Below are 26357 nucleotides of genomic sequence, written 5' to 3' on the forward strand. Positions count from 1 at the left end.
TTTAAGAAAGCAACGCCGACGCTAAATAACTATCATGTTTAGTAAAGGCAGCACAAACTTGACATGCTTGGTCGTTTTTTCCCTATACATAGCAAAAAAAAAAAGGTTGAATGGGATAAAGCCAAAAGCTGTATTCAGAAATGTATGGTTTAATATAATTTGCGGCACTTAATAAAAAAAATGGATCACGTAATATCATCAAAGCGGCAAATACATAAGTTTCAGCATTGGTTATAAAATTGCTATCATTTTCCTTTTTATTGTACCCTTCTTTGTTCTCAGATCTTGATAGATCTCCTGGATGAAGAACTTGCGTCAGAAACATACAAAAGCTACATCAAAATCAAGCAGCTATTTTTTCTCCTTTGGCTGATTGGGAGAGCTCTCTAGTCTGCTGATTTTGTCAGGAGCTGTTCCCACTTCGTCCAAATTTCTGAATCCGAGCTCTGACATGTCTTGCTTTGCCATCAAGTTTCTGAGGAACATAACAAATTCAGAGATTTATAGCACCACACATGGAAACAATGATTTGAAATGTTATCGGAAAGAGAAGCAGAAAACCGAGAAAGAAGCAAAACACACATCTTGTGGACCATCAAACATTCTAATGCAAAGTGCACGGTACTATGAGCTTCAGACATCAAAGTTGGTAAGAGCTCAACTAGTGCCAGTAAGAATTTCCAAAATAAAAAGACAAATGATCTAACTCAAAATAATCATTACTGCACAAAAAACATGCCCTAAAGGTACTAATTGCCCACTTGTGGTTGGCATACTGGTTGCTTCACACCATTAACAAACACAGACCCCGATGTAGCACCCTGCACATGTGCCCACCCCGGGATGCAAACAATGGAACTTGCTGGGAGGCCAAACTAGGCTGCCATAGGCTAATGCAGACATAGCAGTTACTTCACACAAGAACTGAAAGTGCATCAGAACATGATGTAGCTTGCATAAGTACCCAAAAAAGAACATATTTTCCCATTTCATTAAGATACTTTTTGTCAAAAAAGAAAAAAAAAACTGAAAGTACTTATGAGTGCAGGATAGAGAATTGGTTCCAACCAATAGGGCAACTATCCATAAACTTGGACAGTTATCGATATTTTGACTCCAAGATTCATGCATATATTAGTAATATGTTGGCACGGCTTCCTTGGGCATCAATTCTATAGTATGTATCATGCTATGCACAAAAACTAAATTGCTACTAAGCTTAGCAAATTATTGATATATATGCCAAAACCAATGTTATGTAACTATCAGGATAACTTTTGCAGCTCTAAAATTAGCAAATAGAGAATAAGGACTAAGCATAGCAACCTCTCCATCCGACATTCCAGATACTTCTTTGAAAACTGCCGGCATCTTTCAGACTGGAATCCTGTAGATTTCAGGCAGGCAAGATAGTCTTTCTTCTCCTGTTTGAACAGTCACCACTCATATAACAAGTATAAATTACTGTAATAACTGATGAATAAAGTCTGCAGCGTTACCAAGTCACACTCATGTAAGTGATCCAATGGGAATACACCTTTCTCAGGAGGTACAGGCCTCACCCCCCTATTTCCACCAAAAGCACCACCTGCGACAAATTCACAGTGTTATCCAGATCTTTGTATTAAAATAATCCTGCAACTTACGAATGTCAGCTCCAAAAAACTGTAACAGATGCCTAAAGTGCAAACAAAAATAAAAAAAATTGTAGATAGGAAGCAATCTTAAGAGTTGAACCCTGGATCAGTACTCCTTACCTGCACTCATTTGCCGAAAAGGGAGAACCTCAAAGGCTTCCAAGAATACAGACAGATCTCCAGCAATCGTGCGGCCAATGCTCGACACTGCAACAACACAACAAAGACACAAGTCAACCATTGTAGTAGAATGCATGCTATTTGTATGGTACATATGGCGAGGAGAGTATACAAAATTTGTCGACTGAAACTTCAGTTTTGTATCAGCGAATACCATGTTTACCCATTTAACACAAACAGTTAAATACCAACAAATATCACAAAGTCAACCCATAAATATCCAACACATAGGCTAAAAAAAGAATATCCAATACATACATTTGGTACTGAAGAACTCTGCAAGTTGCAACAACAAATAAACATCGCCGGATGCATGAAGCTCTGAAGATGCATTTAAGTAAGAGTGTTAACAACTTAAGCCAACCATGGAGATTGGACCAAACTTCAAACAAGGAGTAGCAAGAGATCAGAACATACATATTCATCTAGCTGTGGATCCAGAAACCTAGTAGTGTGGGTGCAAGGGTTTTGTAATCTAGCAAATAAGTAAGAATCAATTGTTACGCCGTACGATATGCTTGCATTATGAATCGGAGGCAAACAACTCGTCACGCATATATCAGATTCAAAATTTGGCATACAGGTTCAGCACAATTAGTTCGAACTTTGCTCCACATGATATTGGTCTAATGTTCACACAAATCAACAAGAAAATATTTCAATTCCAAATCGATCCCAAACTGGAAGGAAGGCTAGCCTACGATCGTTGAGAAACTAGGAATAGAAGAACACCTCACGGCAGCGCCTGTGGCCTGTGGGAATGCGCGGCGGCAGTTGGGACTCCGCACGACTGCACGCAGGTTGGGGAGGCCGAAGCTCGCCCAGCTCCGAGAGACCTCCCGCGCCGTCACGCCCGCGCGTGGCTGAGCGTGAAGCTGAGGCGCGACGCCAAAGCTGCCCGCCACGCCTCGAGTCCTCGACGCCGTCGGCCGTCGCCGCTCGCGCTCGGCGCTTGCTGCCACCGTGAGGAGTAGGGTTGGGAGGTAGGGGCGTGGGCTGGAGTGGCACGGGCAAGGAGCCTTCGGAGCTTGTGGGCCGGCCTCTCTTGAAAACTTGGGCTTTTCGCGGCAAACCACGGTAGTCAGTTTGGCCCAAATGTAATTGATGACATTTTTTTTCGAATTGATGACATTTTCGAATTTTCTGGCAAATGTTTTAAGAGATTTCCTCCTTTAATCGCGCCGCCGGCAACCGCCATGTCGCCGCCGCCGCATCCCGTACCCCGCGAGACTGTGGCCGGCGACGTCGCCTCCCGACCAAGTGGATGAAGAAGCGTGCCGCGGAGGCGGCCCCGAACCTCCTTGCCGACAAGCACGACGACCTCGTCATCTTGCAGCTCTCCCTCCGCCGCCTCCCTGCCTCGCCAACGACCAGGCCACGCCTGCTCCCGCTGCCGCACCCCGTAGCCGGGCACGACGGCGCCTCCGTCTGCTTCATCTCCGACGACCGCCCCCAACTCGCTTTCCCCGCCCGCTTCTGAGATCCTCGATGCGTCCAAGTCGCTCCACCGCCTCCCCGTCTCCGAGGTCATCCCGCTCTCCACGATCCGCTCGGACTACCGCCCGTACGAGTCGCGCCGCCGCCTCGCGGCCTCCCACGACCTCTTCATCGCCGACCGCGCCATCCTCCCGCTGCTTCCGCGCGTCCTAGGGAAGGCGTTCTACACCAACAAGAAGGCTCCGACTGGAGTCGATTTCACCCGCGTCGGGTGGCCGGAGCAGGTCCGCAAGGTGCTGGGCTCCGCTCTTCTGTACCAGCGGTCGGGGACCTGCTCGGGCATCAAGGTGGGGAGGCTGGACATGGAGGAAGAGGAGATCGTGGAGAATGTGATGGCCGTGGTGGAGGCAGCTGCGCAAAAGGTGCCGAAGAAGTGGGCCAACGTAAGGGCACTGCATCCGAAGGCTGTGGATTCGGTTGCGCTGCCAATTTACCAGATTGTGCTGGAGTTGGGTACGAAAATTGAGGTGCCTGTAGAGAGATTGGAGGGGGAAGTTGGTTCTGGTGAGGTCATTGATGCTGCAGAAGTGGAGACTCTGGGGAAGAAGTTTGAAAAGAAGAAAACAAAGGCATTGAGGTATGCTGATGCCCGTGATGGAGCCGGAGTTACTAATGAGGAAAATAGCAAGAGGAAGAGGAATAAGGAGCAGATTGAGGATGTTGTCATGCAGGAAGAAGTCCAGGCAGAGATGGAGAAAAAGAGGAGGAAGAGTGTTGTCATTCCTGTTGATGAGGGGCCGAAGGTTGGCAACAAGGGTAAAGAGAAGGGCAAGTGTGATTTGGACAACGGGATGGAAGGTGCCAGTATCGAAATACCGAAGAGTAAGAAGGGTAAGATCGAGGAGGGGAAGAAGAAGAGCATGAAGGGTGGAGGAGATGATGGTATAGTCCTTGCAGATGAAAGACAAGAAGATAAGAAGGTCAAGAAGATGAGCAGCACAAGAGTATAAGACTACTGTTGATATTTGCTGCTTGTTAAAAGGTGGATTGACAATGTTCTGCATTCAAGCCAGCTGGATATTCAAAGAATTCACAAGCAATTGTAATATACTGGAAGAACCATATCATTTGTCAAGATTCTCTGTTGTATCAGTAGCAGCAGGATTCTATAACATTTGGTCTCTCAAAGGTTTCTTCTAAAGTTCTTCAGGTTTTGTTAGCTTAAGCCTTTGGGGTGTGAGTATGGTGAAACTGTTTCTTGCTGAGACTATGTACTTCATTGGATCCCAACAATTTTATATTTATCTAAGAATATGCTTGTGTTGCCCTTCTTCTCTGAAGTACTTCTCGTGTTCTAGTTTCTTGATATTATCTGGTATATTAGGTGACATAATTTGCATTATTAGACTTTTATGTATTTTCTCCCGCCATGCACACTGTTATCCAGATTTACACAGTTAACATGATGTTTGCTTTACCAATTTGAATTGTTCAATCTTTGTGGTGTGTCATGTGTGTGACATATGATGAGAATTCTCACTTCCATGTGTTCCATATGAATAAGCTGAAGTTCCAGGATCTTGGACGTTACTCCATTCATGCTATACATACTGAAGAAAATAATCTTCACTGCGAGGGAAGGTGCGCGCGATCAAGGGGGCAGACAGCAACACAAAGTTCCATCATGCCTGTGCTAGCCAGCGACTACGCAAGAACCAAATCTGAATGATTGAGGTTGCAGGGCAGCCGGTTACCGCACACGACGCCAAAACTGCAGCCCTCACGGAGCACTTTGTGCAGACCATGGGGGCCTCCGGAGAAGCTAACTGGGATTTTGCAGTGGAACCTCTCTATGCAGCACACAAGCGAGTGGAGGCTAGAGCGCTCGTCGAACCATTCTCCAGTGCTGAAGCTCTTGTTGCAGTGCGGGGCATGAATTCAAATAGTGCCCCAGGCCCTGATGGGTTTGGACCCAACTTCTACAAAGCAGCCTGGCCGACTGTCCAGGACCGGGTGATGGCGTTCCTCGAGGCATTCCACAACCAAACCGTCGACCTTGAGAGGATCAACCGCTCCTACATCGTGCTCATCCCCAAGACACCGGCTGCGGTGACTGTGACTACGTTCAGACCAATCTGCCTTCAGAATTGCGACATCAAAATTGCTTCCAAAATCCTCACCTCTCGCCTGCAGCGGGAGCTACACGAGCTCATTGACTTGGACCAGACGGGCTTCCTCCGCGAGCGATCCATTTCTGAAACCTTCATCTACGCCATGGAGCTGACTCAGTGCTGTTACAAAAGGAAAGCGCAGACTCTGGTGCTGAAATTGGACTTCGCCAAAGCATTCGACACTGTGATCTGGAGCAGCTTGCAGAAGATCATGCTTGTACGTGACTTTCCTGAGAAGTGGTGCGCCTGGATCCACTGCATGCTCAGCACGTCCAAGTCCGCGGTCCTCGTTAATGGCACACCAGGGCCGTGGTTCACCTGCAGGAAAGGGCTGCGCCAAGGTGACCCACTGTCGCCCTACCTCTTTCTGCTCGTTGCCGATGTTCTACAGCGCATGATCCAGCATGACCGTGGGATATGACACCCGTTAGCAGCAGATCACCCCTGCCCGGTGCTACAATATGCCGACGACACACTGATCCTTGTGAAGGCGGAACTCAGCTCAGTTCAGAGACTTAAGAATGTCCTCGACTCCTTTGCAGCAGCCACGGGGCTTAAGATCAACTTCCACAAGAGCAATGTGGTGCCGATGCACGTCGAGGCAGACATCCTGCAACAATGCCGTGCCGTTCTAGGCTGCAAGGAGGAACAGTCCCCCCCAGTCATACCTGGGGCTGTCATTGTCACATGAAAAACTGAGATTAAGCTCCTTTGTCCCGATGATCAGTAGAGATGACAAATACCTTGCAAGATGGAAAGCAGCACTACTAAACACAATGGGGAGAGCAGTGCTTGCTGACTCGGTGCTGGGAAGCTTACTGATCTATGCTATGGGTGCTCTGGAATTGCCAAAAGGCACCTTGAAAGCCCTGGAGGGGAAGCGCCGAACATTTGTCTGGACGGGTGCTGAGCAGGCGAGTGGTGCAAAGTGTTTAGCGGCTTGGGAACAAGTCTGTCTGCAAAGGAAAGTGGGGGCCTTGGTGTCACACCCGGTTTTAAGGACAAAACCGAATGCATAGCTATATGTATGCCAGGATCAAGTTTCATACACATAGAGACATCATAAGTGAATAATCAGTACAGTATCACGAAAAAGAAAAACTAAAACAATTAAAAGACTATCAGAGTTTACAGCTTATCCTGGAAACGGAGACTCCAAACTTCACAGGCAATCGACTGGGGGTTGTGTACGCCTAGAACTCAGCAACAACTTCAATAGACTCCACCATAACTTTCTCCTTCTTAGCAGCAGTAAGCAAGGGTGAGTACACTTATGGTTGGTACTCAGCAAGGCCACAAGAAATAACCAGAATGTGATTTAAATCCATCTTTAAGTTTATTAATCATGTGAGGGTCCAAGCCGCTCTTGACCGTGAGCACGGTTAACCGGTTAGTTTTAACTCTGCAGAGGTTGTACACTTTCACCACAATTCGCGTAAAAGTTCCGAAGAACTTTGAACCCAACCACGCATATGTGCTGATCAGGCACAATACCACACTTCCGAGGTGTGATTGCATAGGGACGCTACGAGGCCTTTACAAAGATTCCCTAACCCATGACAATCTGCTAAGGTTTCAAGCCAAAGCGGTCATAACACTGTCCTAATGAGGTGGTACCTTGCCAAAGGACCATTAAACAATACCAATTGCCCCAAGAGGACCGAGCTATACCCCGTCGATGCATCCCCTCTTGCCCTTTCGGTAAGACTGTCACAAGCTAGAGTCTCTAATTAATCAGCCAAGACCAGAGCCATATAGTATTGTGGTTGTACGATTTTCTTGGGTGGTTCTCCATGTTCCAATTAATTCACAATACTCTTATAAATAAGCATAGATAGAAAGATGGTTAGGGTCACTTGCCTTTCTCCAACGAAAAGCTACTCTTACTGCTCTTCAGCTTTTACTCACTTTGGACTCTTGATCTTCAATCTTCAAACAGCGATCCTTCTACTCGGAACAATCATCGAGCAAACATACAAAGCAAACAACAAGATACAACTAAGAACAATACACCAAAACAAAAGAAAGACTTTTAAAGAGCGTACTAAAGGATAGATCTCGCTGCTACAGTTACGAGAGTGCAAGAAACACGGAAAATGGAGCTAAAATGGCGATTCTATGGGATAAACGATGCTTCAGGGATCTAGTCGCGATTAACTAAAAGGTTAAGGACTAACAGAAAAGATTTGCAAGACACAGAAAACTGTGCTCACAGAGGATAACAAGGTCATAAAACTATCGCACACGTTGCAAGGATCACGTGAGCGCGAGAATCGATGAAAACGGAGTTAAAACAAAGAAGTTATGGCCAAAACTGGGTTCTAGGGGCTCATCTGTGAAGAAACAGAGCTTCCAGGGGCTAGATCTGAAGAAACCAGGGACTAAAACCTAATTAACTATAGACTTCAGGGACTAGCACGTAAAAAGGCCGGCCGCGGGCTAAAAAGGACTGCGGGTTCTATTTTCAAAAAGGTCAGGGGCTTGGGCGAAAGATTTTTGGACCTAACTCTAATTATTTTTATATAGGGCTGGACCGCGGGTCGAATCTAGCAAAGCTTGGGGTCTCTTTTGCAAACTGTGCATGGTTGACCGGTATTGGGTCATTTGACTCCGGTTAGATCTAATCTGGATCGTCGGATTCGGATCCGACGGCTCTGAGCCGATCGGGCGGTGCGGCGGCGCTGGCGACGGCTGGCGGCGGCGCACGGCGGTGAGCGGCGGCGGGGTCGCCGGCGTCAGCCGAAAACGGCCTCCATGGCACGGATTCGAGTGCGGGTTGGCCTGGGAGTGAGAGCGCGCGACGGGGAACTCAGCTACGGATCTTGGGAGGCGGTTTGGAGACCGTGCATAGGAGCGCGGCGGCGAGAGGCGGCTCGGGTGGTCGGAGCTCGCTCCGATGAGCTATCTGCGCACAAACGAAGGGGGAAACAGAGGAAAAAGGGGTTGGCGAGCATCCTCACCACGATGCGAAGCTCCTGCCGGGGTCAAACTCGACGAGGAAGCGGTGGAGCGGCGGATCGGCGGCGGCACCGAGTTCTCGGGCTCCAATGGCGGCAGCTAGGGTTTCGCGGGATTAAAGCGGCGCGGGTCAGAGGGGGGGTCCAAGGGAGGTCGCGGCGCTTAAATAGGGGCGGCTGGGGTTGCCTTGGCGTGCGGGCCAAGCCGCAGGGCGGCGCGGGGCGTGCGGCGGCCGGACTCCGCGGGAGCCGTTCGTCGCGGGGGAGACGACCCCGACAGGCGGGCCCCGCCTGTCGGTGGGCTGCGGGAGGGGCGGAGTCGGGTTGGGCCGGGACGAAGAGATGGGCCGGCGGCGTTGGTTTCCTGGGCCGCGGGAGAAAAAAAGAAAAGAAAAGAGGGAGAAAGGGAGCTGGGCCGGGCTGAGATCTTGGGCCGAAAAAGGTTTTTTTTGCAAGAGATTCAAACAAATTCAATTTGAATTCAAATTTGAAGAATTCAAATTCAAATTGAACCACAACATTAAAACAATGCAAGGGTAGCATGAGTGCAACACGCAAACAACTTCATTTAATTTTTTTTTTAAAAAAATTCAAACAAACTTTATTTATTTTTACTAAATTCCCTGTGAACAAAAGAAAATGTTGCAAAATTTTAAAACTATGAGAAAATTCTTTATTTATTTTTAATTTTAATCACATCTTGAAATCCAAAAATTTCAGGGTGTGACACTTGGCCTGAAAAACCTATCTGTCCAGAATCAGTGCATGCTACTTAAGCTCATCCACCGCCTCCACCACCCTGAAGCATCTTCCTGGGCACGTTGGGCATGGCAGCGCATCAACCTCGCCACTCGACAGGTGACGCCCATGGAGCGCACTGGGATTCACTCCGAGAGCTTCTCCCCTTGTACCGTGCCATCACAACAGTGGATATCAAAGATGGGACTTCGACGTTTTTCTGGAACGATTCCTGGCTGCCAGAGGGACCGCTATCGGAGCTCCTACCAGCCTTGCACAGCCACGCGACCTCGCCACATGCCACCATCAGCGACATCCTAAGTACTGGGATTGATCACCACATACAACGCCGCCAAACACGAGCCGCAGTACAGGAGAAAGCCGAACTATCAGCGCTGATCGCCCACACTCACCTGACGGATGGAGGAGACATGAGAAACTGCATTTTCCAGGGAACAGAAGGCAAGTTTCAAACGTCCTTGCTGTACAAAGCGCTGATGGCGGCAACTGCCCCGCCGAGCGACTTTGCCAAGATGGTTTGGAGCAACTGTGCACCGCCAAGAGTCAAATTCTTCATATGGTTGCTAGTCCAAAATCGGATTCAGAGCCGCAGCAACCTGCTCAAGAAATCTATCATCACAGATGCTACCTGCGCCTTGTGTCACAACTGCGACGAGTCCACTGACCACCTCATCTTCACTTGCCCCATGGCGGCAAGCTTGTGGCAACACGTGGGCATCGAAAGGAACAGCAGCACCACTGTCAACAACCTGGGCGCGCTGCAACGGCCAAATGCAATACCAGAAACACATTTTTCAGTCTTCATCTTTCTGTGCTGTTGGAACATATGGAAGCACAGGAATCGGGTGGTTTTTGACGTAGCAGAACCGTCGCTGTAATCTTTACTACGCAATTGCCAGGAAGAAGCACGGGTGTGGGCATGGAGAATGCCAAGAACTGACACAACAATAGTTGAGATCTAGTGTTCACGTCTATCTCCAATGTAATAAACTCTGTTTATTTTTTGTACCCCCCGAAACCACTATCTGCTGCTATATCTGGCTAGTTGAGAGCCGAAATCAATGAAATATCAGGTGGGGAGCCTTTCCCCCGTCGACCATCAAAAAAAAAATCTTCACTGCACTTTATCGTGTTCTCCGTCATCTCCATTTGCATTCAGAAATAACCGGATGCTCTAAATATTTTGATCTGACTTACATCTCTGTCCAGCAACTCCTGTTTCTGATCCTGGTACAGTTTGTACATGCTAAATTCTAATCTTCTCATCCTGGTTCAGTATCTACATGCTAAATTCTAATGATGAACCATGTTGGTGCAATCATCATCAACATTCAGATTTGAGCAATTTTGTATCTCTGATGAATTCCACCTGGAGATGTTACAATGGGCATGGGCCTCACTAATCTTGCACACTCTATACCCGATTGCTTTCAGTATCCTGTTCCCTTCGAAGAAAATGTTGCCTTTCGAGCTGGGACGTCAGACGTTGCATCAAGAACATTGTTGTCGTCGTAGGCTCCGACTATTAGGCATACACGTCGGAGGTGTTCTTCATCACGCTATATGCATGAGGAGGATAAGATGCTTTATTAGTTTATTTACTCTGTGTGCTTAATGTGTGCTGACAAGGTAGTCTCGTTTCCTTAACTAAACACTATCTTACATTAGAGATATTAACTTCTATGTAAGTGTTTGATTGTATAGCAATGTTCCCTCTATTGAAATGCTCACGTCTAAACACTTGTGTGTTTACACATGCCCTTGATACGATTTGTGCGGCAGCTTAGCACTCTGGCTTATCTTGTGATTCCAAACGAAATTCTGTGCTCGCCATGTACGCCTGACGTTCTGCTTGTGCCTGCCTAGCAGCCTCACTAGTCACTAACGAGAGATCGACAGAGAGAGAACACGCTAGGTGAGCAGCTACCGCGCACTTGATCGAGCTCAGGAGCACGGGCGCCTTCGTCTCCAGCCGGATGAACAAGAGCAATTCAGATTAGATTGCCAAGCGCCAGGTTTCTCGGCGCTCGCCGCATCCGATCCCCTCGCTGTATCCTGTATGCGGCTGCTGTGTCTCTGTGTCGTCCCTCGCCGTCGCCGTGCCCACCGCGGCAGCTTGAGCATCTGGTGCGGGGGAGCAAGGGCCGCGCGGGGATCGCGAGCAAACAGCGGCGATCTCGGCGGCGCCCATGCTGCCGTGCGGTGCGGTTCCGCGGCGCCAGCGCTTTCCAGGTCTAGGTTGTCCGTCCAGGACTCACCCCCGCCACCCACGACCCGCTTCTTCCGCCTATCCGGCCGGCGGCGAGAGCTCCACATGTCCAGCAGCATGCAGTCAAGAAATTCCATCTCTATGATGAAGCACAAGTCACCTTAGCCATTGGACGCGCTACCATCTGACCGAGTAGCTCCACCAGCACGCGCAGCAGCTCACGGACGACGGTGCCCGTGCTCGCGGCGCCAGGCCGGCCGCCGCGACGGTTTCGGCGCCCTCCTCTTATCCTTGAAGCAGAGAGATGGCAGCCCCTTCTCCTTGGAGGTCAGGAACACGCTTCTCACCGAGTTAGGGTCAGTAGATATGGCGATGGAGGTCAGGACGGCGTGGCTGCCGTCAATGGCGCCGGCCGGGCCTGAACAGGAGGCGGACGGTATTTCGTTTACCGTCCGGGTGGACGGTAAATGAAATACCGTCCACCCCTGGGCCTCTCACAACCGTTGGATCGTAGTTGTGCGGTCGAGATCAACTTGGCGTATAGCTGCAGCCTGCAGGCAGTGCCCTTCGTCTTCCTCTCGCGACGGGCCGCGCGCGTTCTGTACTCGGCGCTCGCCGCATCCGATCCCCCTCGCTGTATCCTGTATGCGGCTGCTGTGTCTATGTGCCGTCCCTCGCCGTCGCCGTGCCCTCCGCAGCAGCTTGAGCATATAGTGCAGGGGAGTAAAGGCCGTGCCGCCGTGCGGGGCTCGCGAGCAAACAGCAGCGATCTCGGCGGCGCCCATGCGGCCGTGCGGTGCCGCGGCGCCAGCGCTTTCCAGGTCTAGGTTGTCCGTCCAGGACTCACGCCCGCCCGGCCGCCACCCACGATCCGCTTCTTCCGCCTATCCGGCGGCGAGAGCTCCACATGCCCAGAAGCATGCAGTCCAGCCGTCCGGCCGCGGCAGCGCGTGCAGAAAATCCATCTCTATGATGAAGCACGAGTCACCGCCATTGGACGCGCTACCATCTGACCGAGTAGCTCCACCAGCACGAGCGGCAGCTCACGGACGGATGTGCCCAAGCTCGCGGCGTCCGGCCTGGCGCGCCGAAACCGCGGCGCCCTCATCTCATCCTTGAGGCAGAGCGATGGCGCCGCATTCTTCCGCGCAGTCCGGAACACGCCTCTCAATGTGTTAGATATGGCGGTGGAGGTCAGGACGGCGTGGCTGCCGTCAATGGCGCCGGCCGGCCCGAAAAGGAGGCGGACGGTATTTCGTTTACCGTCCAGGGTGGACGGTAAATGAAATACCGTCCACCCCTGGGCCTCTTACAACCGTTGGATCGCAGTTGTGCGGTCAAGATCAACTTGGCGTATAGCTGTAGCCTGCAGGCAGCCTCTTCGTCTTCCTCTCGCGAGTCGCGACGGGCCGCGCCCGCGCGCGTTCTGTTGATCTGTTCTGCCCCAAGAATCACCGATGAAGGCGGAGTCCGGGAGGCGGGAGATTCCAGAAAGAAAGAAGCGACGACGGCCATGGAGACTGGAGATTGATCGTGGGCTTGCCCGTGGAGTGCGTACACACCGCAACCTGTGCGCCGCCGACGGATTACTCGTCCTCTACCACAAGCCCACGAAGGTCGTTCGCCTCCATCTTCCGCTCCAGCATCGTCGCCGCCGCGTCGCCGAGGAAGGAACCCAAGTCACCTTGGGCCCCTATCCCAAAGTTGATCCAGACGGCGCCGGTTTGGACGACTCCACTTGCCCGCCCGCCCTCGTGCAGTCGTGCTCTGCCTGACTGCTGGAGCTGCTGGAGGTGGACATCGCCGGGAAGATGCTGGTTCCGCCTGCCGCGGAGGAGCCTCGGCGGCCGCGCGGTGTTGGTGGGCGAGACGCACTGCGTGTTCGCTACCATCTGACCGAGTAGCTCCACCAGCACGCGGGATCTCGCCCCCGCGTCGTCCTTGCGGCGACTCGGGCGGCGGCACCAACAACGCCGCCGGGGGCTCCTCCAACTGCAGCCCCCAGTCCTGCCGCCGCTGGAGTTTGACGCCGGAAGTACGGCCGGAGACGATGATGGCCGGCGGCAAGGATCACTTCGCGGCTGGTCTGCTCTCTTCCATTCCCGTCTCTTCCTCTCCTCCGCGGCTAGTCGTCACTTGCGGCGGCGGCATAGCCAGCGTCGGCAGCTACAGCGGCGACGGTGTGGGTGTGGCTCCCCGTGGTGGGGGGCCCGGCGGCTGGCAGAGCGGCCCCTCGTGGTAGGGCTCGGTCATCGGCGACCTGCGACGTGCCTCCCCGGGGTGGCCCGGCGGTGCAGCGGTGCTTCACCACCGTGGCTGCATCGGCGGCAGCCTGCGGCTGGGCATCGGCGGCGGACCGTGGCTCCATCTACGTTGAGCGTCTTCTCCTTGGCTGAGTTCAAGGTGGAGAACAGTCTTCTTCGTTGCGGTGCCCATTGCCGTGGGGTTTGCCTCCCATGGTCACCCCCTCGGGGTCCTGCTGGGCGCTATACGACCTTTCTGGTGGTGTTGCCGGGGGTTGCCGTGAATTGAATTGCTTCTTGGTTTCGTGGTGCACAGGTTCTCGGGCGAAAGGCTAGTTTATGCTGGTGATGATGGTGCTGCTTGGGGCATCATTTTCCTTGTTGAAGGCATTACCATGATCGAGAACCTCAATCTACAGAACTGATCCAGGTGAAAACCAAAGAACCGATCACTGGTTCGGATGGCGGTAATATTTTAATGTTACTTTCCTGTTGAGGCATCGTCTTGGAGTCTTTGTGGGCGACACCATGAGTGATCGGAAGGCATAGAACTATTGATAATGCTTACATCAAGAGTTTCTAAAAAGACAATTGATGCGAGAATTTTATTACAAAGTGAGGACCAAAGCAAGGTTGAAGGAAGAATGTAGAAGACATTCGAAGCTTAGTCTTTTGTTTTCTTTCTTATTTCTTCCTTTCTTGTATTTTGTATTTCTCGGATTGGAGGTTTAGAGTCTAAGCACTCATGTAAGCTTCTGGTCAGATGTGTTTCTTTATGATGGTAGACATTCACCTGTGAATGTTAAGACCGGGATTTCCCTTAATCTAAAAAAAAGCTCCACCAGCACGCGCGGCAGCTCACGGACGGCGGTGCCCATGCTCGCGGCGTCCGGCCTGGCGCGCCGAACCGCGGCGCCGCGACGGTTTGGGCGCCCTCCTTCTCATCCTTGAAGTAGAGCGATGGCGCCGCCTTCTCCCGGGCAGTCCGGAACACGCCTCTCAACGTGGTAGACGGTAAATGAAGGAACCCAAGTCACCTCTGTGCGGTGTACCGCGGGATGCTTGGGCCCTTATCGAAAAGTTGATCGACGGCGCCGGTTTGGACGACTCCACTTCCCTGCCCACCCTCGTGCTCTGCCTGACTGCTGGAGCTGCTGGAGGAGTGGAGGTGGACATCGCCGGGAAGAGGCTGGTGCCGCGGAGGAGCCTCGGCGGCGGGCGGCCGCGCAGTGTTCGTGGGCGAGAAGCACTGCGTGCTCGTCTTCGTCTCCACCTAGACGTTGCCTTCTATTGCCCCCGCCGAGATATTATCGCCATCAGGAAGCAAGAGGACTGAACCGCCGCATGAGTTCGATCTCCATGAAATTAAACAATGAGGATGACGCTGGTTCCCGCGCCAGGCAATGCAACGCCGGTGACTGCATCATTCACCAAGAGCGGGTGACTGCAGATTCGTCTTTCCGGACTTTCCCTACTCTCAGCTGCGTATTCTAAATTCTGTTCAGATGAAGACCTGAGTGTTTCAGATAGCTTCAACTCGTGAAACTACTTGTTATCTTAGATTTGTGCTTTAGCGTTAATCAGCATATGAAGAAAGAAAATTCAAGTGTCAATTTGATAGCATAGTAGCACCTAATCATAACAGCCTTTTGATTTTTTTCTGCACATAGTGGAATTCTATGTACACTGTCTACCTGTCTCACAATTACTATAGTACAGTTGACATAGCTTTCATTTCATATGCTCAAGCTGCCCTGAATTCACAACTGAACATCTGCAATGATCCAGATCAGAGACTTGCAGGCTTGAAGCCAACAGTGACTTCAGTCTGATTGGCTCGTGGCACAGCATAAGTCCACGCGATCCAATTTAAGGTGAGGATGGCTGTGGGACACAACATGAAATCTACAGCCTACTAGACTGTTAACTCTGAGAGACCTTCCTGCTATTCATTGTGACGTCTCCTCCCACCCCAAAATACACAGATTGAGGCATGTTTAAAGGTACACCCTAAGACAATTGGGATGTTCAAGGAGTTGAAGTCTTTCCTTTTCCTCTTTGAGGATGTATGCTCCACAAATCTCCAAAAGTGGCCATCACAAGGTAACCGTGGAGAATGAAGAACCAAACCTGATTGAAGAAAAGTACAAAACACACCCTTGTTTCATCAGGCTCCTCATCGCATAGTGTACCCTATGCCGGGTGTACCAGGCTGGCAGCCCTCTTCGCGCCAAACGATCTGCAATCCAGAAAAGATTTTGGTGGTTTACCATGCGTGAATAACAACTGCATTGATTACGCAAACAGATTCTGATGCCATTCATATCAACTTTCACTAATCTGCATACTGTTCTGAACTCTGATGTTCGACAGCCTTTCGATTTTCTGAATATAGTGAAACTCTATGTAAGCTTCCTCAATTACTATTTAGAGAGAATATGGCATATCTTTCATTTCACAAGCAAAAGCTGTGCCCTGGATGGCATATACTTGTGCAGTTCTCTAGTTCTGAAATGACAACTAAACATCTGAAATGATCCAGATCAGAGTGTTGCAGGCTTGCAGCCAACAGCGACGTCAGTCTGATAGTGTCGTGGCACTGGCACAGCACGAGTTCACGCGATCCAAATTTAAGGTGACGAGGGCTATGGTCGACGACATGAAAACACGACATACTCGACTGTTAACTTCGAGAGACCTTCCTGCTGCTATCATTGTGACGTCTTCTCCCAAATGTACACCCATTGAGACATGTCAAGGAGTTGAAGCCTTTACTTTTTCCTCTACGGGGAAGCATGGCTCCAATCTCCAAAGTGGCCATCACAAGGCAGCGATGGAGAATGAAGAACCAAATCTGATAGGGAAAAAACATCCTAAGAGCAGATGTGGAATTGTTTCATAAGGCTGCTCATTGATGTGGACATAATGCCGGGCATGGCAGCCCTCTTCCAGCCGATCGATCTGCGTGCAACCCAGCAAAGATTTTGATGATTTTCTATTTTATCATTTTGGTTTTCAGTATGCCTGCCTGTTATACTGCCTTAATTAGCATGTATATGGTGCGGCTGTTTATTCGATACTCGTCATTTTAGGACAAAACTTAACTTCTTTGTGATCTTGCTATAATAAACTAGGCAATTCGATGAATATTGTGTTTAGCTTTGGGATGGGTGTTTTTTTCGAAAAGGGAAATTTTATTAATTTCAAGTGGATACATCAAGATGATACATCGTCTTGAAATTTTCCCGTCCTCTGCTATAAGAGCACACAGCCTTTTACAGAAAAAATGAACAAAGCCGACACATTAATGATTGCCAATCCTATGACTAGACCGCCACCCATGTGTCTGGGAAAAAAAAACCTTGACCACCTGAGCCAAGAAATGAGACGCCGCTACAAGCGTATCCTGTGAGGTAGGCTGCTGAAGAATAGCCCACATACGGAGCCAGTGAGTAGTCGAGTAAATAACCTGCAAAAAGGAAAAAAATTTGTTATAAAAAATCACAGTATTTCTACAGAGCCAGACAGACCAACACAAGGCCGCCGCACCTACAAGGACTAGCTGTTTAAGATTTTTTGTTAATCCGTTCAGCCAATTCCCAAACATGTTAGCGAAGCTGCGTGATTTTGGGATACCCCAAGCTGCATAAACCGTTGCCCAAGCTAAACGTGCCATTCGGCAATCAAAGAACAAATGTTGTATTGTTTCATTTTCATGACAGAAACAACAATGTTGATTTCCTTGCCAGTTCCTTTTAGCTAGATTGTCTTTATTTAGTGTGACACTTCGCTTGAGGAACCAAAGGAAATTTTTTTTATCTTAAGCTGGGTTTTCAGTTTCCAAAGTCTCTTATTCATATTATTTCGGATTTGGTTTATTAGACCCAGATAATACGATTTCACCGAAAAAACACCATACTGGTCTAGGTTCCATGTGAATTCATCCCGGTCGTGCGTTAGCACCACATTTGTAAGCCGTGAGACAAGGTTATTCCACATCACCAACTTGCTGCCTATTAGGTCTCTACGCCAGGATAGATTAGGACTCGGTGTCCTCAGTACCTCATCTACCGCATCCTACTTTTTTCTGACTATATTATAGAGTTGAGGATATTGTTCGCGAAGGGGGCTGTTCCCAAGCCAAATATCCTCCCAGAATCTTACTTGTGACCCATCTTTAATTACAAAATTTCTGAACCTTAGAAAATCTCTTTTCACCTTCATTAGACTTGCCCAGAAATGCGAATCTCCGCTCTTCCATTGGACTTGCACAAAAGGTTTAGTCCCTAGATATTTATTACATATGATCTGCTGCCAAGTACCATCTGTTGTTAACAGACGATATAGCTATTTACTGAGTAAAGCTATGTTCTTTAATTCTAAATTTTGTATCCCTAGTCCACTTTGGTCTTTTGGTTGACACAGGATATTCCATTTAGCTAGCCGATATTTCCGCTTCTGCTCATCGCACTGCCAAAAAAACGTGAATGGAAGTAGTCTAATTTTTGGGATTGGTGTTGAATCCTATAATTGTAGTTCATGATGTCCAATCAGTTTTTCTTGTGATAGGGAGGGATAATATAATACTACTGGCGCTACCAGGTGAAAAATGTGCTCTGAACAGGACAATGCTTCTGGCAAGGTTAAATTTTCGCTTTCCCTATGCTACTTTGCCATGTGGCTAAATTAGGAGGTGCGTCTTGTAGTTGATCAACCCTTGAGTTATATGCAAATGTATATTAAGCATCAAAATGCTTTTTCTTAAAAAAAACAGGAGGGGTATTGTCCCTACGGAATAAAGTATATTTAAAAAAGAGAAGAAAAGAGTTTACAGGAGACATAATGACTCTGCCACAAATAACCAAAGTTAAAGTGGGCGACAAGTCTCCTGAGACTCAAATATATTCCTCAAACTCACCCAGCCTCGCCAAAAAAGATTCAATGTAGTTGTTTGAAATATAATGCTTGCCATGCACAACGTACTATGTTCCTGTCCTTCTCCTTCGACGTTATAGCCTAAAATCTAATCCAATAAGCAGCTCTGAAGATTCATCCGTAACAGAAAGCACCATTTTCTTGTCAAAAACAAATTATTTCATCTGAGTCATACTGATTAACAAAGAGCACGTGCCCCAAGATTTGTGTTTTATGCTTGCTCTTTCTTCAAGAATCAACGGTAGTGCTCCCTGCTTGACAAATTGCATCAAGAGGGGCAATAAAAACTTTCCTGTCAGACTGATGATAGAGTTTTATGCTTGCTGTCAATCCCATTCAACCATTCTGTCACTTTGATTCGTATAATAATGTAATCTGTCATTCTGCCTATCTGCGTAACATTGTTTCAGTTTCACGAAGACATGTCGCCGGGCCATTTTTGGAGAGTAGTACTAGAAAGGAAAGCCCTAACACTAGTCTGATTGTCTGAACTCTGGAACACAATCACTAGGCTAGAGCAGTAGAGCCTAAAGGAGCCGAAGCGAAGGAAAACGCAGGCCAAAAGGGGAGCGAGCGAGCGAAAGCCACAGCAGCCGGCACCATTCCCTCGCCACCAGAAAATCTTTAAAAGACGAAACTTGACCCTGCAATTGGGCCAAATTCGACCGCTTGTTTAGCCACGTCGCCCATATTCCTCACCTGCGCGATCTTCATCTGACGGTTGGAAAGCAATCTCGGGAAGTGTCTCAAGCTCTCGTGGTCCCTCGTCGCTCTGGCGCCGCGGCTAGCGTGCATCCTGTGTCTCTCCATATCTCTCTCCTTCCTCTTAATTTTGAATCCCATCCATAAGAACACAACTGTATCACAGATTTTCCCATCGTCAAAAAGCTCAATCCAATCTGGTTCTCACCCTCTCCACCGGTTTGTTAGCGAGATCCAAAACTTTTGTCTCCTAGAGTGCTTCCAGGTTCCTATAATAGGTAAGCCTACGAGCGCATCCTGCAATTAGCATCAATATGTATCCATTCCAACTAGAATGGCGACGACTTCATCGCGGCGCAAGGCCGCCGGGTGCTGGCGGACGCCGCCGCCGCTCACCGAATCTGGCCGGTTAGTCGAACGCCGCGTCGCCAGCCCCACATGTCGCGAGGGCGACGGCCCTGAAGACCGCGGGCGCAGGCTGCCGCACCGCCGGTCCCTGCAAGCCGCGGACGCAGGTTCATGACACGCGAAGCACCCCGCGGGCGTGGGCCCCCTTTCCGGCGGTGACCCCGCCGGTCGCTGGCCGCCACGCGGCCACAGGAGCGGACCCGCCGCCAGCCAGCACGGGAGCTGCCCTGCTAGTCGCAAAGCACTCCATCGAGAGAAAGCACACGGCAGAAAAGCCCGAGTACGCCAGCCAGAGAGACCATTTATCGTTGTGTGCAAACTGACAAAGAAATTACTATTAATTTATATGATCCACAATTTTGTATTAAATATGTAATATGTATCATGTACTAATTTATACTAGCGGAGATGTACGCGTATTTAATTTTCTTTCCATCGAGCAATAATATTTTTTTATTCCAAAAATAATACACGTCTTTCTTTTCCTTCTATAAGAAAATGATGTCAATTGTTATCCTTTCAAAATAAATAACGATACGAATTATGGGTGAGTGCATGAAAAGGAAAGTAGAGTGTGTGATAAAGAAAAGTAATATGCGGGTACAAAATGTGGGTAGATGAATGTTTGGTGTAAAAAATATTAGGATTTTGGTGAAAATATTTTTCTTCTATCAATTTCGTGGGTCTACACCCTTTTTCGTCAAACCTTTGGCCTGACAAGTGGGACATCCGTGAGGGGTACGGTGGGCCTAATCTTGGTGAGAAATGATTTCAATTGTTTCAACTTTTATAGTATAGATGATCCAAAATTTTGTATTAAATATGTAATATGTATCATGTACTATTTTCAAACACTTAAAATCCATGAATCACATAAATATAATATTATTACAAATATGTCCAATGTGCATAGCTCTGTTTAAACTTCAAAAAAGAACTCAAGTCACATCCAAAATGTGAAATAGTACTATGATGCTTAACACTGGCTAAGCTACAAGCGCGGCAAAGCCGCGCCAGGTTTCGGTAGTTCTCTCCGAGGAGCCACGCCAGGGGCCAGGAGGCGAGAGCTTCCGGCCGAAATTCCCCAACCCCTCCCGCACCGCGTCCGCGTGCGCCTGCCCCCCTACCCCACCGCGCCACCACCGACCACCGTCTCCGCCCTCCCCGGCGGCGCGGCCGGCCAGCGCCATGCGCATCCGCCGCTACGCCGCGCGCCTCCTCTCCTCCCCCTCCCTCTCCCCCACCGCCAACGCCGCCCCCTCCTCGCCCCCGCCCCCGCCCGCGGCGTCCTGGCTCCACGCCGCCGCCGAAGACTGCTGCGCCTTCTGCGAGCTCAGCCGCCCGGCACCGCAGGTAAAGCGATCCCCTGCTCTTCTCCCCCTTCTCCTATCGCTGCATTAGTCGGCCGCGTCGCAGTGAAGGGGGGTAGTTTTGCTTTCGTGCGGGGGCTGTAACAGTGGGGGTGTCTGGTGGAATCGCAGGAGGGCTCGGACGCCATCAAGCACAAAGGGCACATTGCCAGTCGGGTGCCGGAATCCGATGTCGGGGGCGATGAGCGCGTCCGCCAAGCTCAACAACCGCCTGCTCCGGAAGGTTCGCTCTGTATTTCCGTTCGAAGTATCATTTGTGTTTGCGGGGTTAGCACTGTGGCAAATGCTAATGTAACAAATTTGTGTTCTTTTTGGTGTTCTGTGAACGGTTTCAGTTAAGAAATGCAAGGCTGATCATGGATTCAATGTAAATAAAACTTCTGTGGAGCTGCAGGCTCCGAGGGCAGCTTCTGGGGTTAGTGAAGCTGTAGTAAAACCAGAAGTTGCAGGAGGAGCTACTCTTGTTAATGAAGCTGATGCTGAGCCTGCTGCCAAGCCTGGAAATTTCATTGTTGATGCTGCTGCTATTGGGCAGGAAGTTAACTGTAGATTTTCTCTTGTGAACGATGCCACCAAGCCAGAGGTTACAGGGGGGGATTCTCTCTTGAACGGATCAACCACTGGATTAGAAGTTTTGGAGGATGCACCGCTTGCTAATGAAGCGGCTCATGATCCAGAAGTCACAGAGAAAGTTTCTCCTGAGAGTAAAGTTGCCACTGTGCCGGAGGTTACAAGCGTTGCGGCTGAAGTTACAGGGGTGCCTTCTCGTATGAATAAATCTGGCATCATACTTGAAGTTATAAGGAGAACTTCATCGGGCAAAGCTGTTAACGATCCAGGAGTTGCGACCACCATGCTCAGGACAGGTTCCCTAAGTACTGAAGGTGCTGATAGACCAAAAGTTACAGGGGTAGCTTCTTTCATGCAAGAAACTACTAAACTGGAATCTGTAGGGGAGGATTATGTTGCTAGCAAAGCTGCTGCAGAACCGGAAGATTCTGGCAGAGTTTCTTCAAATGTAGATGATACTGCTACTTTAGATAAGCCACAGCTGCCTAGTTGCAATCCAAACATAGGCAACGTGCAGCTTCGAAATGCTGGAGAGACTGTTGCAAGCGCAATGCAACCTTCTGGATGTGATGCTGCAAAAGTTCACAGTTTTGTGAATTCCACAAGCAATGGTCCTGTTGGAGCCAAAGGCCCAACTGTTGAGGGAGGACTGCTGAATGATGGATTTGTTAAACCCAGTGTTTCATGTGCATATGACATAGTGGCTCGAAGCATTGGTACTTCAGGGAGATCTGATGTTATTTGTTATGCTAGGCGGAGAGGTAAGAGGAAGCTGGAGCTGCTGGAGGTAAAGACGGAAAATATTGAATTGGAAGATGGTGTTATATGCGAGGAAGAGACACTGGGGAGAACTGGTCGTTGTGAGGGTGTCTTGTCAACAGCTGGATCTGTGGATGTTAAACTTGCTGACATAAAGAAAGAACTTATGGATAATTCAGCTGCAAGCAAGGTTAAAAAGACGAAGAGAAATAGATTTGAATGTAATATTGATTATTGCCAGATGACATTCAAGACAAAAGCTGAGCTTTCTGTTCACAAGAAGAACATGTGCACGGTCAAGTCATGTAGCAGACATTTCAGATCCCACAGGTACCTGAGACGCCATCAGAGTGTTCACAATGATGATATGCCTTACAAGTGCCCATGGGATGGTTGTGGTATGGCTTTCAAGTGGTCATGGGATCGGGCTGAGCATTTCAAGGTCCATGCTGGGGTGAAGCCTTATAAATGCACGATGCCTGGGTGCAACAAAATATTTAAGTTTGTTTCAGACTTCACTCGGCACAGGAGGAGGTGCAAACCACAGAGGTAAAAGCTTGTTTGATACTACAGAATTAGGATAGTAGTGAAGTCTGTGCTTGCTACTGTAGATGTTTTTATTCATTTGCTAGGGGATCTTCTCGCAACTGGTCTGACAACTTACAGTGGGATTGTTCGTTTCTTTGTTGAGGAAAATGTTAAAATCTTTAGCTTAGAAACTTGAGTATCTCAAAATATCTGTGTACATTTGCGGAAGCTAGTTGATAATATTGCCGCTGGTTACGACTTACGACCAGCGCTGTATCGAATCTGAGACCTAGAGCTGTAAATGAGAAGCTATTTTTTATTTTTATGATTTTGTTTCAGCATATAGTATTCCATGCTTATTTATTTACTTGGGTAGTTGGGTTAACATGTTTACACCAAAGTACAGTATAAGGTTAGTCTATTTTGATCGCTCAACTAGTCATATGTATATAAATGAATTCTGTTACATTCGTCTTATCATCTTTGTACTCAGAGATGCAATCTCATATATTTAAATAATCTGTGATGTTGTTTGCAACTTTGTACCATGTGGTTTATATAAATGAAGTTAGATCATAAGCCATCACTTCTTCTAGATGCCTGACGAACTTAGAGCTATTCAATCTTTGACTAATGTGATGTGTCCATTTTTACTGCGAGCTCAGTGAAAATAAATATCACATCCTTTTATTTTTGAAGTGGCTGCTTCTGTGCTTTCCAAGAAGAATGCATGGACCATAAATATTTCTTGGGTTGATTTCAACCTACCAATAGATGAAGCATTGTGGATTGTGTGACATTGTCAATTCAGAAATTGCAGAAGATACTAAGTTTTGGACTGTAGTGCTCTGGATTTTACCTGATATGCATGCTGACTTGGATTTGCTTTTAGGCTCTTGCTACCTGAACCGCTATCAGGCTAGCAAATTTGTTCCTTGACAGGGAAACAATAAAACTCGTTCTCAAACATAAATATTGCAGTGTTATGAATGGAATATTCAGGAGCATCCTATATGGTTTAAATGACAATCTTGCTTTTACAGAGATAAGTTACTTGTGTTAGATTGCAAAAGCAAAAACTATGGTTTGAGCCTTAGCATAAGCACCTTGAGCAGCTGTACATTCCCCAGGGAAAAAAAGTTTTAAATCTTTCATTCACAGAAAAAGCCTATCTGGATACTGGATATTGACATTTCCTGCTTGTAAGATGCATCTGCTCTTGCTTGTTCACTATTTGGCAATGGATTTTAAGCAATGGCGAGTTGCTGAAATAACTAGATGGGATGCTTATTGGCCCAAATTCTTTGTTAAACATCCGCAAAATAAACAACCAGTGTGTTTTAAGGTCGCGATGTTTGGTTTAAAATAGCTTGCTTTTGCCTTCAAATCCTGATGGCTCTAGTTATTTTCATGACTGGAGAACAGTAGCAACTAGCGTAACGACTACACCACTGCCGTTGCTTCAATTGTTTCTTCAGACCGTAAGAGGAAGGTTTTTACGTCAGAAAGCCGCTCTGTTTTATTTTTTTTTCAATGCTATCAGACTTTGAAAAGCTATTGAATCTGCAGCTGAGGCCAATGAATTTTGGTCCTTTTTTTTTTGCCTCCGATCCTTTGTGACGCTTCAGTCATTTTTGCTGCATGCTCAGCACATATCCTTGAACTGGGTGCTTTTCGTGAGCTAGCACTTGTGTGTGTAGTCTTGGGCCTAGGGCCATTACCGTGTTAAGCTGGCCGAGGCCATCACTATATGTACCGCGATGGCGGTCTTTTTTTGGCATCGAAGAAATGAATGAAATCTTTTCAAAAAAAGAAATGAATGAAACATTCCTCCCACCAATTTTGTTCCTCTCTTCTGCATACTGATCTACTTCTCCCCCTTCTTCGTGGGCTTCTGATTTCCGCTTCTAGTTATCGTGGTGATCTTCGGACACTACATTTGGCATTAGATTTAGGTTCTCGATCGGTGGATTTCTCGCTTATTCTCTCGGCTTTTGAGGCATAATTCCCAATTGGTCGGAGGTCCCTTGCGGGCTTGACCTCTTCGTAATTCCAATCTGTGGTGCTCTCGGGCTTGGAGCAGAGAATTCACCACGGCGCCTGCTCGCCAAGTTTGTGTGGTCATGAAGGAGATGGAGCAACGCCTGCCCAAGCTGTTCGACGAAAAGCTCATATGGATGGCCGAGAACATGGAGATCCTCAAGGAGGTGAAGCAGCACCTCCCGGATTTGGATCACAAGTTCTTGGATCAAGTGGTCCGTATTGACCAGATTCAAGCCAAGGTAGATCTGTCCATGGCGTCACTGGGTCAAGTGCAGCAGGAGCAGATTCAGGTTGCTCGAGCACTCAAGGTGACCGTCCGCCTCCTCCGAAGCTGGTGATCCCCCCTCATGATGGCGCTGGGCTCATGGGTATGCGTCCTCAGTTCCCACCTCCACCTCCTCCGCAGTACCACCCACCTAATGCGATTTTCCACCATCGCCGTTTCTACCCGAATCGGTTGTTCTGAGTCCTGCACCCCCTCTTGCCGTGTCTGGTGACGGGAGTCCTTGTGCTGATCACCAGATGGATTTTCCCAAGTTCGATGGTACTGATGTGTGCATTTGGCTCGATAAGTGCTCTGCTTATTTCCAGCTGTCCAGATCCCTGAAGCTTTCAAGGTTACTGCAGCCACAATGAATCTATTGGATCGAGCTGCTCGCTGGTACCAAACTTACAAGGATTCTTATGGCGCTCAGACCTGGGATCAGGTCAGTTTCAGAGGGCTATCCTAACTGAGTTTGAGGTGACCACTCATCAGGATAAAGTCATGGAGTTTCTTACCGTGAAGCAGACTGATTCTGTTGAGGCCTATTTGAGCAGTTAGTCTACCACATTCGCTTGTATGACAAGTCCATCAGTGAAACTGTTCTGATATCACAGTTTGTTCTCGGTCTCAGGGATGAGCTCTGCTCAGATCCGTGGTTGAGTTGCAGATCACCCTGCTAATGGTTTGGAAACCAAATCAAAACCACACCAAACTATTTTAACACTCTTTAGAAACCAAACCAACTCCACCCACTTGCTATTTCAACCAAACAAACTCAAACTACTTGCTTTCTTCCAAAGCAAACCAAACCAATATGTCGTGGGCTTTTGGGGGTACCCACAGCCGGGTGGCGAAACGCACCCGCCTTTTCCCCGAGGGGGAGTACTCGGGGAAGTGCTAAGCTATTAGGCCGATCTAGCTTCGGGGCAAGAACGCAAGAACACACGGATTTAGAGTGGTTCGGGCCGCCGGAGCGTAATACCCTACATCCACTGCGGGGTGTATTGCACTATGAATGAGTCTATCCTCTGCCCCCAAGTCTCCCTTTGGACTTGAGCCTTCCTCTAACGGGCGTCTCCCTTTTATAGAGTAAGGAGGACGCGTACACAGGCGTCGGACCCCGACAGGTGGGCCCAACAAGGATGTATATTTTACTAGACAGTAGTGGTGCTACAGTGATGGGG

General features: G+C 48.6%; 2 protein-coding genes and 1 pseudogene across 3 annotated transcripts; 2 read left to right on the plus strand and 1 right to left on the minus strand.

The window, feature by feature from the left end:
- Window positions 1–113: 113 nt before the first annotated feature.
- On the minus strand, window positions 114–2811 carry LOC120647298 (cytochrome c oxidase assembly protein COX19-like). 2 transcript variants are annotated; one of them, XM_039924029.1, is made up of 7 exons: window positions 2550–2719; window positions 2235–2292; window positions 2076–2138; window positions 1758–1844; window positions 1500–1588; window positions 1327–1424; window positions 114–475 (listed from the first exon to the last, which is right to left on the minus strand). In XM_039924029.1, exons 4-7 carry the CDS (start codon window positions 1765–1767, stop codon window positions 352–354), a joined length of 321 nt encoding a protein of 106 aa, XP_039779963.1. In that variant the 5' UTR covers window positions 1768–1844; window positions 2076–2138; window positions 2235–2292; window positions 2550–2719; the 3' UTR covers window positions 114–351. The 2 variants fall into 2 exon arrangements, with proteins under 2 accessions (XP_039779963.1, XP_039779962.1); XM_039924028.1 differs by lacking the exons at window positions 2076–2138; window positions 2235–2292 and having other exon boundaries at window positions 2550–2811.
- A 115-nt stretch (window positions 2812–2926) lies between these two features.
- LOC120647296 lies at window positions 2927–4452 on the plus strand (annotated as a pseudogene).
- Window positions 4453–20732: 16280 nt separating this feature from the next.
- Window positions 20733–23206, plus strand: LOC120647299. Its single transcript, XM_039924030.1, has 3 exons — window positions 20733–20991; window positions 21120–21231; window positions 21344–23206. The coding sequence occupies exons 1-3, from the start codon at window positions 20827–20829 to the stop codon at window positions 22888–22890; spliced, it is 1824 nt and encodes a 607-aa protein (XP_039779964.1). The 5' UTR covers window positions 20733–20826; the 3' UTR covers window positions 22891–23206.
- The last annotated feature ends 3151 nt before the right edge of the window (window positions 23207–26357 follow it).

This window comes from Panicum virgatum, chromosome 9K, assembly GCF_016808335.1.
Source record: "Panicum virgatum strain AP13 chromosome 9K, P.virgatum_v5, whole genome shotgun sequence".
Taxonomy (NCBI): Eukaryota; Viridiplantae; Streptophyta; class Magnoliopsida; order Poales; family Poaceae; genus Panicum; species Panicum virgatum.